Raw genomic sequence first — 14,887 nt, forward strand, 5'->3', positions numbered from 1 at the left:
AAACACAAATCAGCCTCCTGACGTAACACAAGCAAAGCCAATCAGAAGCTGTTTCATGAAGAGCAGGGCAGGGCTATACGGAATAACGCTGCAGATGTAGAAACCAAGAATATGTCAACAAAAACTTGTATCTTATAGTGTCATGCATGGTTAAGTGGAAATAATACTCAGATGTGCAAAGCATATACCTCAGCGACATGGCATCACGATTTGCACACTTTGTTGAGAGTATCCGGCATCTGGGCCGTCTCTGAGGAGAGGGCGAGTCCATGACTGGCGCATGGAGAAGATTGAATTATCCTACTGGGTGAGCAGAGGTTGTTATCAGCGCTGAGTGAGAGGAGACCTGTGTGACAGATGGCCATCTACACTGCCTCAGCTGACTGCTCTCTTCCTCCATCTCCCAGATTCCCTATCTCCATGTCTCCTTGCCTCAGCAGACAGCTCAACGCAACGACGGCAGTCAGGAGGAACAGACAGCAAATGAGATCACTGCTACAACCTCACCATCATTGTCTTTCTATTTACATCTCGCTCTCTCTCACTTTTTCTCTCTCTTCGCCTCCTGTCAGTTAATTTTTGACTGGCCTTAATGACATAATACAATTCTCAGGGCATGCACTGGCTTCCCATAAGCAAAACAAGAAAAGGGATGGTTCCTCAAAGCATTACGGTCAAAGGATGCGATCATGGTTCAGCTATGGACAGAGCAAAACAAACAGCATCTGTAGCAACGGCACTTAAAAATCAGTAAAAGCACTTCAGTTTAGGGGCCGATTCTCACTATTAACTAGATGCTTGTTAGCATGCAAATTACTTGCATACTGGCTGTTTGTTAGTGCTTATGAAGCACATATTGATACCTTATTTTACATGACCATATTTTAGATCCCTTAATCCTACTCCATACCTAAACTTAACAACTACCTTACTAACCAACAATAAGCAGCAAATTAGGAGTCTATTAAGGCAAGAGTCATAGTTAATAATGACAGTTGGTCCCCAAACTAAAGTGTGACCAAATAAATAAATAATGTACTGACTTTAATCAGTCAGTTACAATTTATATATGAAATCTATATATAAAAATACATTTAAAAAAATAATTTAAATATTCTCAAATAGAAAACAGAAATGTATTTTAAATTGTAATAATATTTCACAATGTTGTATTAAAAATGTAATTAAAAATGCAGCCTTGGTGAGCATAAGAGCAAAATCTTAATTATTCCAAACTTTTGACTGGCAGTGCATGTTTATACTTTTTACATATAATTTAGATCTAAAACATTAGTCATAAAAACAAAGGTAATTACATGTTACACAAATTGTAATTTAGTGACTATATATAACAAAACAATAAGCAAGCCAATGTGAATTCCTCAGTTTTTAATCTGTAACCTCCTTATAATAAAGATTCTCCCTATTTCTGAAACGAATCAGTACACTTTTCCTCATCAAACAGTTGAATAGTAGAAATTAAAAAGATAACAGGTAATAAGCAAAATGCAGACCCAAGTTACCAGCTGAATGCTATAAATGATCCTTTTAAATTACTCGAAGCTTGGACTTTGTCAATTAAGCCATCTGGTGTAAAAGGAATAACACTGTCTGACATCAAAGTAAAAACTAGTTTTGCATTTTTTGAAGAAGATGTGAGTGGCTCTAGCCTGTGCATCTTATCTTGGCACCACATCACTTCTGGGTGGTTGCCAGAGAACTGAAATGAGGTTGCTGGGCAGTTAAGAATGGTTGCTAGGTCAGTGGTCCCTTCGAAAAGTAACAAAATGCCTCTTCTCAAAGATAAGCATACAAACTGTGCAGGAAAAGTTTTGCACCAAGGGCAATACGTGCAATATAATATTGAACTCAAATAAACCCTGGTCCATCTCAATGACATTACACTTTCCCATCCTGCTATACAGTATATTTTGAAAATGCAACAGTTTGCAGGGCATAAACACTCATATTGTTGATGTGACAGATGTTTTGTGTCTGCCCAAGGCTAAAGGGGACACGGCTGTTAATGCATTCAAGTTAACTACTTGCTTCTTAAGAGCAAAACAGCTTGGCATTTACAGAAATCATTTATTATTATTGAGAGAGTTATATGAGTGTCTGGCTGTATAAACAGAGAGAAGCAAATTAAAACGAAGACAGTGAAAAGGAAGCAGCAGAATTAAATCAACAGAACAAACATCACGATCTGAAGGAAGGGTGAAATGCAGTCTGAATAACGGGCTGATGAAATTGCGCCTTTCACATTTAGTTATAGATATTTCCTTTCAGTAGACAACAATCAAGCGACTCACACGTCATATTTCATATCATTGCTTCCTGCAAGGCAGCAACATCCTCCAGCACAACAAAATTAAGCCATGCACAGTAAACAGATACAAGAAAAATAGATGGTCTGATCATGAAGGCAACGATGAGTCCAGATAAAGGGACAGAGAGAAAAACAGCATTACAGACCAAGAAATAGTTTAACACAATTTTCTTTCCTGTGTTGATGTAAATCCCACTGAAACAGGAAGTTGAAATGGGACATTTAGGCTTATATAGGATTTACAGCAGGGCCGTAAACACCATAAATATTATATTATAATTAGACATGGCTAAAATATTACTTCATGATATAGCGCTCTGTTCAGGATGACATGAAGTTTAAAGGGTTAGTTCACTCAAAAATGAAAATTCTGTCATTAATTACTCACTCTCATATCGTTCCAAAACCTTAAGACCTTCGTTCATTTTGAGAACACAAATTAAGATATTTTTGGTGAAATCCGAGACTTTTCTGACCCTCCATAGACAGCAAGGGAACTACCACATTCAAGGCCCAGAAAGGTAGTAAGGACATCATTAAAATGCTCCATGTGATGTCATTTGTTCTAATGAAATTTAACGACGCTAATAGAAATGAATAAATATAATGTATTGATTTAATTATTTATTTTATTTTGTGTTGTTGTATTTTTTTTTTTTGTTTGCATAAATTTGATGTTGAGCCACTGATGTCACATGGACTCTTTTATTGATGTCCTTACTACCTTTCTGGGCCTTTAACATGGCAGTTTTGTTGCTGTCTATGCAGGATCAGAAAGCTATAATTTGTATACAGCACAACACTTCAGTTTTCATGGTGACTGCGCAAAGACGTACAATAAATAGCTAAACATTTAATAATTGACAACGGTTTTATCACAGCAATATTAAACAATCAGCAGTAATAACCACTCATGCAAACTACTATACTTTTTGTATAATTTAGCTGTTCTGAATTGAAAATATAATCTTTATTTATGTGATTAACCCTCTGGAGTCGATTAACGCGTATACGCGTTTTGGGGTATTTTCTCCTGATAACCCCCGAAAAGAACTTAAATTACACTTTCAGTTTTGATCGTACAGATAAGTGCAATACATCAATCGAATCTGTAAAGGGTCTACTTTTTTTTGTATACAGACATAATAACAACAAAACTTTGTGCACTTATAAAATAAAGATAACAAACAAGGAGTGCTGTCTGCAGCCTTTGTCTGCGCTGATCTTCAGATACAAATGCGTCATTAAAATGAACTGTAACTCAGTGAATACTCAACGAAGAGACATGAGAGAGATATCTATAGAAAGCCTGACATGTCTACTTTTAAACTAAACAAGTGCTGCTGAAAACAAATATTCTTTGATAAAGTAATCCATATGAAAACAACGCGATGTCCGTTTTTTACGTCTCCCTTCATTATCTTCTAATGCGACCACGCCCCCGCGCCGAGCGCGCTTTTGAGATTCAAATGTTTCACTGAAGCGCGCGGCTTTTGAATACGCCCACACAACAGAAGACAACGCAGCGAGATTGTTCTTCAAGTTTTTTTTTATTTTACTGTTTGCTTCGCGATGAGAGGAATAAGACATAATTCACCCCCAAAAAGATGTGATGTGGCTGAGGATTTGAGATTTGGATTTCCTCAGAAAAAAGAATGAAGCACTTTATTCAGCAGAGTTCATAAACATGAGTAAGTCTCTTTTTATTTATTTATATACTTGTACTAGTTTTCACATAACGTGTAAACATTTTACTAGTTAGACTTTTTCCAAAGACTTTTTCCAAACTATAATTCCCTGACTAAATGTATAATCAAGTGAAATATTATGAAGTTTCAATAACAATATACACTACTATACCATTCAAAAGCTTGATGTAAATAATATAAATGTAACAATAAATGTAACTGTAACAAATGTAACAATCATTGCTGTTCTTTCAATTTATCCCCCCTAAAAAAACCTAAAAAAAAAATATTCTCAGCTCTTTTCAACAGTAATAATAATAATAATAATAATAATAAATGATGATGATAATAATAACAATAAATGTTTTTTTGTAGAAAATAAAGATTGTTAAAAGGATTTCTGAAGGATTGTGTCACTGGAGTAATGATGCAAAAAATTCAGTTTGAAAGTCAGCTTTGATTTTTCCTAATAAACTGTTTAACTGCACTCACAAGTGAATATTAAATTATGTTGTGGGATAGTTTAAATATATTCTAAATAAACTACAAACATAAAATTATATAGATTTATTTTGTCCTCACATTCTTTCTTGTAACTCATCCCTCTCAGTGACACAGCTGACTGAATGGCTCATTATGCAGCTCATTATGCAGGCCTTTGTCTTCTCAGGTGTGAATTCATGATAGTTGACGCCTACTCGCATATGACTTTTACCAACAAAAAGTGTCTTAGAAAATTTAAATCAATATATTGTTTTCTGTAAGTGAGTAAACAAGATGATTTTCACATCATTTAGAAAAAAAAAATTCTAGGCTACAAGCTCCAGTTCTCAAAAATCCTGTGAACCAATTTTCTGTATGTGTTTTATTGCCTTTTTCAAGTGATTTAACATTTTTAGTTTTTCACTAACCACGCATAACATTTTTTTTCCCAAAAACACAATCATGTACATACATGCTGCTCACGTATTATTATAGCCTAGTTTGTGCTGATTACAGTGAGATTAGACTTTAGCCATTTAGATATTTATAAGAAATTGAAAAAAGCACAAATGTCAGGGCATGACAAAACTTCTCCAGGCCCCAAAAATACCCTTAGACTCCAGAGGGTTAATACAGGCTACTCTACAACTGAATGTGAAACATTACTGGAGCCGTTTTTAGCATATTAGGCTTAGAGGGAATAACAGCATACTGTAAAATAAAAATATTTTTGCGAATAAACAACTTGAGTAAATTCAAGTTGAGTCTTTATTCCCTTAAAATTCTTCAAATATTTTAATTGTTCATAAAAACTATACTGGCCAGTTGAAATGAAACTGTATATGCAGGTAAAATGGGTCATGGACATTTTAAATTTGAAATGTGTATATCAACTACAAGTTTATTTTGTCAACATTTCTGAGAATACCCACATAAAAATAGCTTTAAAGCTACATGGAGTAAAACCCACAAAACTTTTCATGAGGCAGCAGGAACAATCCAGTTTAGAGACAACAAAACCACAGGCCTCCATTTGATAACCCTCAGCACAAACTAAAAGACCCTCACAGCTCCATGTTAGAAAATCTGCATAAAACTTACTGTACTGTTTCTAGGAAACATCTAGCAACACTGCAGAGAGACTCCATCAAGGTTGTGTAGTGCATTAGGTTTCATCATTTTAATTCAGAATACGCAGTTCACATCGAAACTGTTTGTTTATCCAACAGATCAAAGCGATTGCGCAAATAGCAGTAGTGAAAGTCAAACAAGCTTTAACAAGAAATTTTCAAATCCTGTCATGTCACGCGCGAGCGAAGCATGCTGGGATCATCCACTTCTGCATTGAATTTCATGCAATATTTAACTTGACATCAACAAGTGATTAGCTTAGCGATTCAGCGTATCGCACCCCATTCAAACGTATAATTTACACTAATCAAAAGCTTTGAATCGCACACACATTACACAGTATAATCTATGCTCTCTGAAACGGCACACGTGTAAGCATAAATAGGATTCATTTGCAACCTAAATAACATGAAAATGTGTAATAGTGGCTAATGTGATTGTAGGAAGGATCGAAATGCCTGCAATGATTTTCATGCCGAGAGACACTGGGAATGTAACCTTATCTTGCAGGAAGTGGGCATGGAAGCATTTTCCTGCTTGAGCTCATGATTTTTACACAATGATGGCTCGAATTTCAATATCAAAGAAGCTGCACACAGGCAAAGGGGGATTCATACTCTGGGCAATGACAACAATTACAGGTCTCTTTTCAGCTGAGAGCTGCAGTTTACCTATCTGACCTGTCAAACAAACCCCAGCCCTCTGAGGCCCATGAACCGGAGATCACATGATCAGATGTGAAAAGGACAGTAAGAAACAGCTCCGCTGACCGAAGGCCGAGCACCGGAGCACTCTCTCTACTGAATCACAGGAAACAGTCATTTCTCAACAAATGAAATGGGGAACAGGGTTGTACTTAACGTCCACTCATCTGTTTCTCTTAATCATGCCCAACCACACGCTACAATTACACCAGAGTGAGGAATAAAGAAGTACATTTAAAGCATTGACCAGCAAGATCTGCTTAGCTGTAAATGTTGCATTATTAAATCACTTTTGACCACTGGTATTTATAACAAGGAATTATTTTTAGTAGGCTAAACATCTCCAGTATGCCATGGAAGACTGTGAGTAAAGGAAAGATTTGATTCAGAACAAAGTATTAACTAACAAGAGATAAGTTTCATGGTTTGAAGCACACATTTTTTTACATTTTTTGTTTTTTTTTGCGTTTGTGTGTGTTGGTGCATATAGGAAATTTCTTTCGCTATTTTTTTTCTAAACTATTTTTCAAAAATGTACATAATCACAATAATTAATAAACAAACAAACAAATAAACAAATAAAACATCCTAAAATCTCAGAATTTAATGATTTTAATTAAATACATTTTAAATTATAAAGCATACCATCATCAATCGGAATACAAATTTGAACTGAAAATTCAAATTTGTATCCTTAAAGGAGTGTATGTTTTTTTTTATTGCCATTGACGGTTACGAGAAGAACCTGCATGGAATGCACAAAAAGGATCCTTAAAGTGAAAAAAGGTTTTTTTTTAAATTTTAAAAATGTTTTTCACATGAATAAATCTTTAATCTTAAAATGAAAGTGAGGAGAAAGTGAAGGTAAGAGAGCGCAAGTGAGTAATATCGAAAATCCATACATGATAAAACATACCCAAAACCATAACAGCTGCACAGAATCAATAACCGACACCCTGTCATTTCTCTAATCTCAAAGAGAAACTACATTCCTATGGGAAAACACTGTTTTAGTTGTTTTTTTTAGGTTTTTTTTTTTTTTTTTTTTTTTTTTGTTGTTGTGTTTTTAGACACTCCTAATTATCTCAGGCCAGTCCAGACTAATTAGTTTGCTGAAACCGGGACCTCTGTGTTCCCCCGTGACCCTCTGGACTGTTCCCTCATGTCTAAATGCAAATGAGTGGTCATTTATAGATAATAAACAGTCTGCTACAGCCTCTGAAACCTCATGAGAATGTAGTCCATAATTATATACACCAGAATGACACTAGAAATGCAGGAAACATAATCAGACATACAAGCAAGCTACTGTGCAAATATTTATGATGATGATAATAATGTGTGGTTTGTGTGCATAGATGACATCACAGTGCATCTGCTGCATCTCAGCTCAACTTTAAGGGAAAGTTCACAGAAAAAGTCAATGCTGTCATTATTCGTTTTCCATCATGCCATTCTAAATCTGTAAGCTATTCTATTGATCTCAAAACAAGATTTGTTGAAGAATGTAACAGAACTTTTATCAATACAAAAGTTCAGTTTCCACGTCAGTCAAGCTCCACAAATGATAAAAACAACAAAGATATTATACTGTAAACTGTGTGCTACATTCCAAGTCAAATAAAATGTAAAAAAAAAAAAACTTATTCAATAACATTATCTCCCATTAGAATAATAATACACACTGATGACCATAAAAGCTTGGGGTAAGTAATATTAATATATATTTAAAAAAAAAATTGTCAGGATGCATTAAATTAACTATAGGTGACAGTAAATACATTTTTAATGTTACTAAATATTTCTATTTCAAATAAATGCTGTTCTTTTGAACTTTCTATTGGGGGGGGGGTACAATGTTTTCCACAAAAATATTAAGGAGCACAACTGTTTTCAACATTGACAATAACATATGTTTTCTAAGCAGCAAATCAGCAAATGATTTCGGAAGGATCATGTGATACCGATTTTGCCGTCACAGGAATAAACTGAATTTTTAGATTAAAAACTCACCAGCCATTTGATGCTTAATGCAGGTATACCAAACTATATTAATTTTAAAATGTAATATTTCATATAAATACACATTGATGTACACACATGAAAATGTTCATACTGAATTTATTAAATGCTTGTATTGTAGGGCTGGGCAGATGAATCACCTTCGATAATGAACACGAGATTGCGTAGCTTGTCAGTGATCTACGGCTCTGTCTATTAAATGCCGCTCCATTTGAAAGCAGGTGATGGCTATTTAGCGGTTACTGACAAAATGCGCGTGAGAATCACATGCGAAATATCGCCCAGCCCTATTGTATTGTTATTAAACTCAAAACCCTTTTGAAGCCCTGCAGGACACTGCAGCTCATCCCAAACAAACAGATTTTGCAACAGCAAGCGAAGTGATCCACAGATCTACCTGCTCAGTGTGTAGGAAGCAGTGAGCACTACATATGGCCCCTGCGAATCGGATGGCAGAGTGGTAAAGGAGAGAAACAGCATGGCAGTAATGGGGATAATCTGTAACATACAGCAGAACCCTCAGGCCTTCCAGTCACTTCTCCCTAAATCACTGAGTCATCCCTAATGAGACTGTCTGGACTCTGGAGCAAAGACGACTGGATCATTTTGTTTGACACAGTAACACTTCCTGTGTTTGTTCATGACTTCCTCTCTCCAACAGGTTTTAAGCTGGCGGGGGGCTACATGTGATCGCTAATCTCTGTCTGCCCCCTCCCCCCCACAACGAGGGGATTTCACACAAAGCCTCCGATTTTGTGTATCTGTCAATGATGCGATTTGCTCGTGCACCGCCGCAGACACGTGTGTCTCTATCACTGGGATGTTTTGGTCTGAGGCAGAGAGTAAATGGTGTAATGATGAACTTATTCTCATGACGTGGCAGTATATTAACAGACAGTATTTAACAGCCTATTATTGAGATTTAATGACACATAATGGCTTTGAGAGACAGTATAATCACTGAACTAATATGGCTGTCATTGCAAACAGACAAAGCAGTGGGTCACAAATGAGTTGCAGGTCTGGTCTGATGTTCTGGTCGCAGATAGCATCGCTAAACACAAATCATAAAATGCTAAATCGGCAAAAAAAGGGCAAACCTTGTTCCGTATAATACAACCCAGAAATACTGTTTCACTTCCAACAGGGACAAACATGGTCTGTTTCGACCACAATGTGTTTTGTGAGTTATTGACTGTCGAAAGCATTAAACTAGGGTACACAATACATTTGCTAAATATTGGTTAAGATGGACAATACTTTTAGTGTATATTGGATATGTTGGCTGATTTTGGATCTTTGAATGTTTATGCTCATTTGTCCTATTTTAGATTACCATTGCAATCATCTAATGTTTACTTAATATTAATCTTTAAAACACTAATAATTTATTAACGCTATTAAATCTAATCTTTGGCAAATCTCCACTGAATATCCATTTTTCATACAGTACATTATAATGTTGTGATGCCTAAATTAAATTGCTACATTTAAAACGCCTTTATGTTTAATTTGTAATTCAGACAAAACAGTGTAGAATTTAATATCAGCCATTTATCAGTCTTTGGCCATTAGACGAAAACAAATATCGGCTTATCGGTATCGGCCAGAATATTAATATTGGTGCAATCCTACATAAAACCATCAAAATTCAGGAGATATCTAGAAAAATTGTCAAATTCGGCTAACAATATGTTAATATTTTTGCATAATGTTAGGTTCATAGCAACATTCATACATTTTCATTCTTAATTTAAGGATATTTTTGTATGATAAATCATTTTGGCACTGTATTTACACAACTTAAGGCCAAATATAAAATACAGATGCCTGGTTTGTAAGTTTGCAAAAACTATATACCAATTTGCTCAGAAACTAGATTACTGGAGTATTGGGGTTTTACATGAAATTCATGTCATGTTTAATTTAATGTGTCACATGCCATTTCCTTATAATTATTTGTGAAATTGACTAGCACATTCTGAGTGAAAATGGTTTCAAAGTAAACTTGTTAGGATGTCTGCTACCCTAAAAAACAGCATACATGCAATTACAGAAACAGAGCTGCAAATAAAGGATGTATTCAGCACAACATGAGACAAATAAAACAAATTCTACATTAGTCCTGTCTTGCTCGCAAACATAAAAGCCCTCACCTGAGCACACATAATGTACAGCGAGGACTAAACAGCAGAAAGGAAGTGGAGGTCATTCAGGAAACACAAGTGGGGAATAGAAAACATATAAAAGCACAACAAATGTCTGCATTGTTGATTTAAGAAATAAAGCCCTCGGCTCACAGCTGATGCTGAAGCTGCCTCATCTCCATAACACAACAACAGGCCTCACAATAGCAACCATGGAGACAGCAATCTCACAGCTCTCCTTTCACATGAACACAATGACACACGCAAACACACAGAACCTCGGCCGGAGCAGTTTGACAAACAAAGGAAAGACAACACCGAAACATCACATAATTGTACCTGAATCTTCATTTTCCAACAGGAATGCATTGGTGAATCCTTTAGGAGAAGGTTGGCCCCTCCGTTACACACACACACAAACAAAGCCTCACTAGATAAGTTACATGTCCCCTTTGTAAATCCTGTGGGAGAGGTGAAGCTGATAAACACGGAAGTGGTGCGGAGCAGGATGCAACAGAGGCAGATCTAGCTGTCCTACATCCAGGTTTCCTTCACAACAGACAGAGGCAGATGCATACAGGCTCACGGAGCGACTGAGAGATACTAGCCTGGGCTTGCTCTCTCAGCCGGTAAGCCCAGCAACCAGCTACTTCCGCCAGCTGACTCCAATCAGCAGGGACAACCCGATGCCTCATGCATTATTCACGAGGGGGGCGGAGTCAAGCGTGCTATTTGGCCGACTGTGTTCCAAATCCCCACCCCCATTCTCCTAACCCACAGTCCCTCCCCCTCTGACTGTCACTTGTCCCTGTGCTGGGTTAATGTGCAGCCTGCCTTCCTTTCTCATCCTTCGGTGGATTCAGTTTGCTGGCTGTAATGTAGTTAAGACTGCATGCTCACGCAGAAAAGGTCAAGAACCTCAGATGATCAGTCACAGCAATTATTCTAATTTATCCAAAAACACTGATTTAAGAGGCTCCCTTACAACAAAGCACCAGAAAGCTAGACAGTGAAAAACAAAGTCAAAAGCAGACCGTAGAGAGGTTGGGGTCATGAGGACGGCACATCAGGGAGCACAACTGGCAGAACTGAAAGTGTAGGAGAATTGATATTGCTGGAACCAAGGACATTTGGTAATTACATTACATACATAAGTCAAATACTAAACCAGACTGTATCAGAAAACAAGTTTTTAAGGATCATAAAATTTGCATTACGTTTTAATAAAATAAAATATAAAATAAGAAGGGTCATAAAAACATTAAATAAAACACTAAAACTGACCATCTCAGAAAGCAAGTTTCTTAAATTGTATTAAATTCACATTAATGTTTTCTTTTTTATTTAGCACTGATGAAGCTAAATAAATTAAATAAACAATGTCAATCTAAATATAATAAGATGTGTCATAAAAATTTATTTTTAGCAATAATGGAGCTAAATAGAATGTAATACAATTTAGCACTGTATCACACTGTAAACAATATATTCATTCAGTAAATATATTTCATATATACTCGACAAGACAACATTTACACAACTAATTTACACAATTTACAAACTGAATTTACACAAACCGATCAGTTCAACAGTCTACATTTCAATCATTATTTTGTCTTGTGAAATACACTTCAATATCTGTTATGCAGCTTGCTTTGGGTAGTACTTAATAAAAAGATAAACTCAATATTTATTATCTCTTATATAGATATAGATTCCACAAGGGCTTTGTAAACTTATGAGCTGTATACAACTTTCATGATGTGAAAAATCTTGCCCTCCAGTGTTCCAGAAGAGGAAATATATGATTAAATAAGGTTGATCACAGTTGACCTGGACTAATAATGACGAAGCACTTTCCAGTGAAGTAGTTATGAAGTACTATACAAGCACCAAGAAAATCCTGCTCAGAGTACCTACACTGGGAGGCTGTGGGTGTGAAAGTGGGTCTTGTGTGTTCACCTGAGCTCTATGTACTATTTAAGAGCATGTCAAGCCCTTAAGCTGTATACTGTAATGAACTAAGTGTGGCCTGTACCTTTCAATTTCATTAGACCGCCCTGCTAAATGGCTCATGCTCTTAAAAACCTCTGCTCGCCGCTATTTAAGTCCTTTACGGACTTTGCTCTGTTAACACAGTATAGATTACTCATTAAAGCACCTGAATGAAAAACAGCCAGTGTTTCTTTGTGTGCTGTGAGGTTGGTAAATACTGCTCAGAAACTGGACTCACATTTTTGTAGTACAGCTACTGAGATTTTTGCAGCGACTGAGAGGAAAACCTCCACTGTGATTGCATTGATATTTAAATGCTGCAAAATGTTTAATAAAAATGATTCCATTCAGATGAGTCGCAGTTCAACACAAAATATTTCATCTTTTGTTGTTCAGGTTTCATGCAGTGCTGTGCAAATCTGCATATGATGTGACAACCCATAATTATGGTAAATGATGACCGGACTCCTGTGGTGACTGGAAAGTCCTAAAAATACACAAAATCAGGTTTATCTTCACAATGACCACTGAAAGTATTAATAAAATTTCAGGTAAGATTATTTATGAGTAAGATCTACAGTATGATGGCTTTTTAAACTCCAAGTGCTGACACATATGTGAAGTATTCCTTGAATAAATCTCCCAAAACTGAAATAGGAGGAACAAAATCACAATGTGTCTTGACTTTTTTTTTTTTTTTTTTTTTTTTGCAGTTTCACCGAGAGCTGGTTCATCATTTATGTGATGTTGGGAGGGATATAATAGCTTTACTGCTCGTCACAAGGAGGAAACAGCTAAATAATTTATTCTCAGGGGAATGAAAACATATTTTTTATTTAATAAAATGCAAAATGCCATTTCAAAACTCTTAAGAAATATTTAAATATTTACATATTCTGAATTAGTGTGTTATTATTTTCTAAATAATCCTAACATAATTAATAATGAAAAACTGCTCAGGAAGAAATATTCCTTGAAAAAAATTGAAATAATCTCAATCTTTTGAGCACCATTCTTATTTCTTCTAATAAATAATATTAAAAATATAAAATGGTCAACTAAATATATTTAAAGCCGGTAAATTTCCTCACTTGATGTGTAGTGCTATCTGTCAGCAAACATAAGAGAAATGGTGCTAAAAGCATTGAGACAAGTCATTCAGCAGACTGTTGAAAAATAAAGGGTGGTGGCACAGAGAAACAGAGAGAAGAGACGAGTGAAATGAGGCACTGAGGCACTGACTGCGAGACACTTTGAGCTAAATGTAGTGAAGAGGATATCAGATACTGTAACCCCTGGGGCATGAAATTGCGATGTAATAGTCCTTTCAGTTCATATTCTAAAAGAAAGCCAACCCTTCTCACAGGGGCCAAGGGTTGCCAATCCACACCGAATCTCTGAGGGAGACAGAGGCTGTGCAGACCATCAACAAAATGGTCCTATAAGCTCAAACTCATTTACATTTGACTGAAAGGAAAGCAGGATGGACTTTCTACATCAGCAGTGTTCAAATCTATATTTTCATCTCACAGCTGTCACATTATTAACATAGGACTGGAAACATGTTTTTTTAATATTTAAGTAACACGCAAAAGTCTGCAAGCGAAACTAATTACAGTCCAATAAATAGAAACTTTTAAGTGACCCCTTTTGAAAATTCAAGCTCTGCTTTTGGGATGTTATTTTTGCAGGCTGGGACAGAGCGGAAAGTACATCAGAAGCAGGTCACCCACTTACACCCCAGTGATGACTGCTTTACTGAGAGCCGCGGATATGAATCAATGCCAGTCACTCAATTCCCATCAATCAGTTCTCTTCAAAACATCAGTCAGTTCAACTAGAAAATATACACTAATACTCTGTAAGCAGCAATTCATTATAACTTAATGCACATTATACTTAACACATAATTAAAAAAAAAAAAAAATTTATAAGATGTATAAGGCGTCTCTGCTGGACTCTCTTAATGATACATTAATTTCAAGGCCTTCTAGACACATCAATTCAGCAGGTCCAGATCCACGAGGGCTCATTTCCATCCAAAAAGCTTGATTTTACACTGCATATTAAAGTGAAACTGATGTTATAGGAAGTGATGCAAAAGAAGGAATTTAAATACGGAACAGGACAGGAACATGTACACTTATGTTTGTTTTCTTTTATATGCCACATTGATAATATCACATTTATGACATTTATTATCATGACATTTAACATTCAGTTAACGTCTTCCTTTTGCCATTTTGAATTTTTATCACATGAAAAAGCCTAAAACATAAAGATATACAGAGATTATCTATAACAAGAGCTGAAAGGAATTGGATGACTGACACTGACATAAAAAATGTGATATATTATATTGTCAATCAGTATAGTTTGTATCAGTAG

At 35.9% G+C, this 14,887-nt stretch overlaps 1 protein-coding gene across 8 annotated transcripts in view; it reads right to left on the minus strand.

The window, feature by feature from the left end:
* Nucleotides 1-14,887, minus strand: part of LOC109049816 (E3 ubiquitin-protein ligase MARCHF8-like) — an 88,917-nt gene that overhangs the window by 30,393 nt on the left and 43,637 nt on the right. Inside the window, exon 1 of one of the 8 annotated variants that reach the window (XM_042736523.1) lies at nt 10,844-11,188. The exons of the other annotated variants lie outside the window; for them this stretch is intronic. Within the exon in view, the coding sequence (XP_042592457.1) occupies nt 10,844-10,873 (30 nt within the window). The 5' untranslated portion in view covers nt 10,874-11,188. Of the gene's footprint in view, nt 1-10,843; nt 11,189-14,887 lie in introns of those variants that run through there. 8 annotated transcript variants of the gene reach the window in all.

Source organism: Cyprinus carpio, chromosome B13 (assembly GCF_018340385.1).
Source record: "Cyprinus carpio isolate SPL01 chromosome B13, ASM1834038v1, whole genome shotgun sequence".
Taxonomy (NCBI): Eukaryota; Metazoa; Chordata; class Actinopteri; order Cypriniformes; family Cyprinidae; genus Cyprinus; species Cyprinus carpio.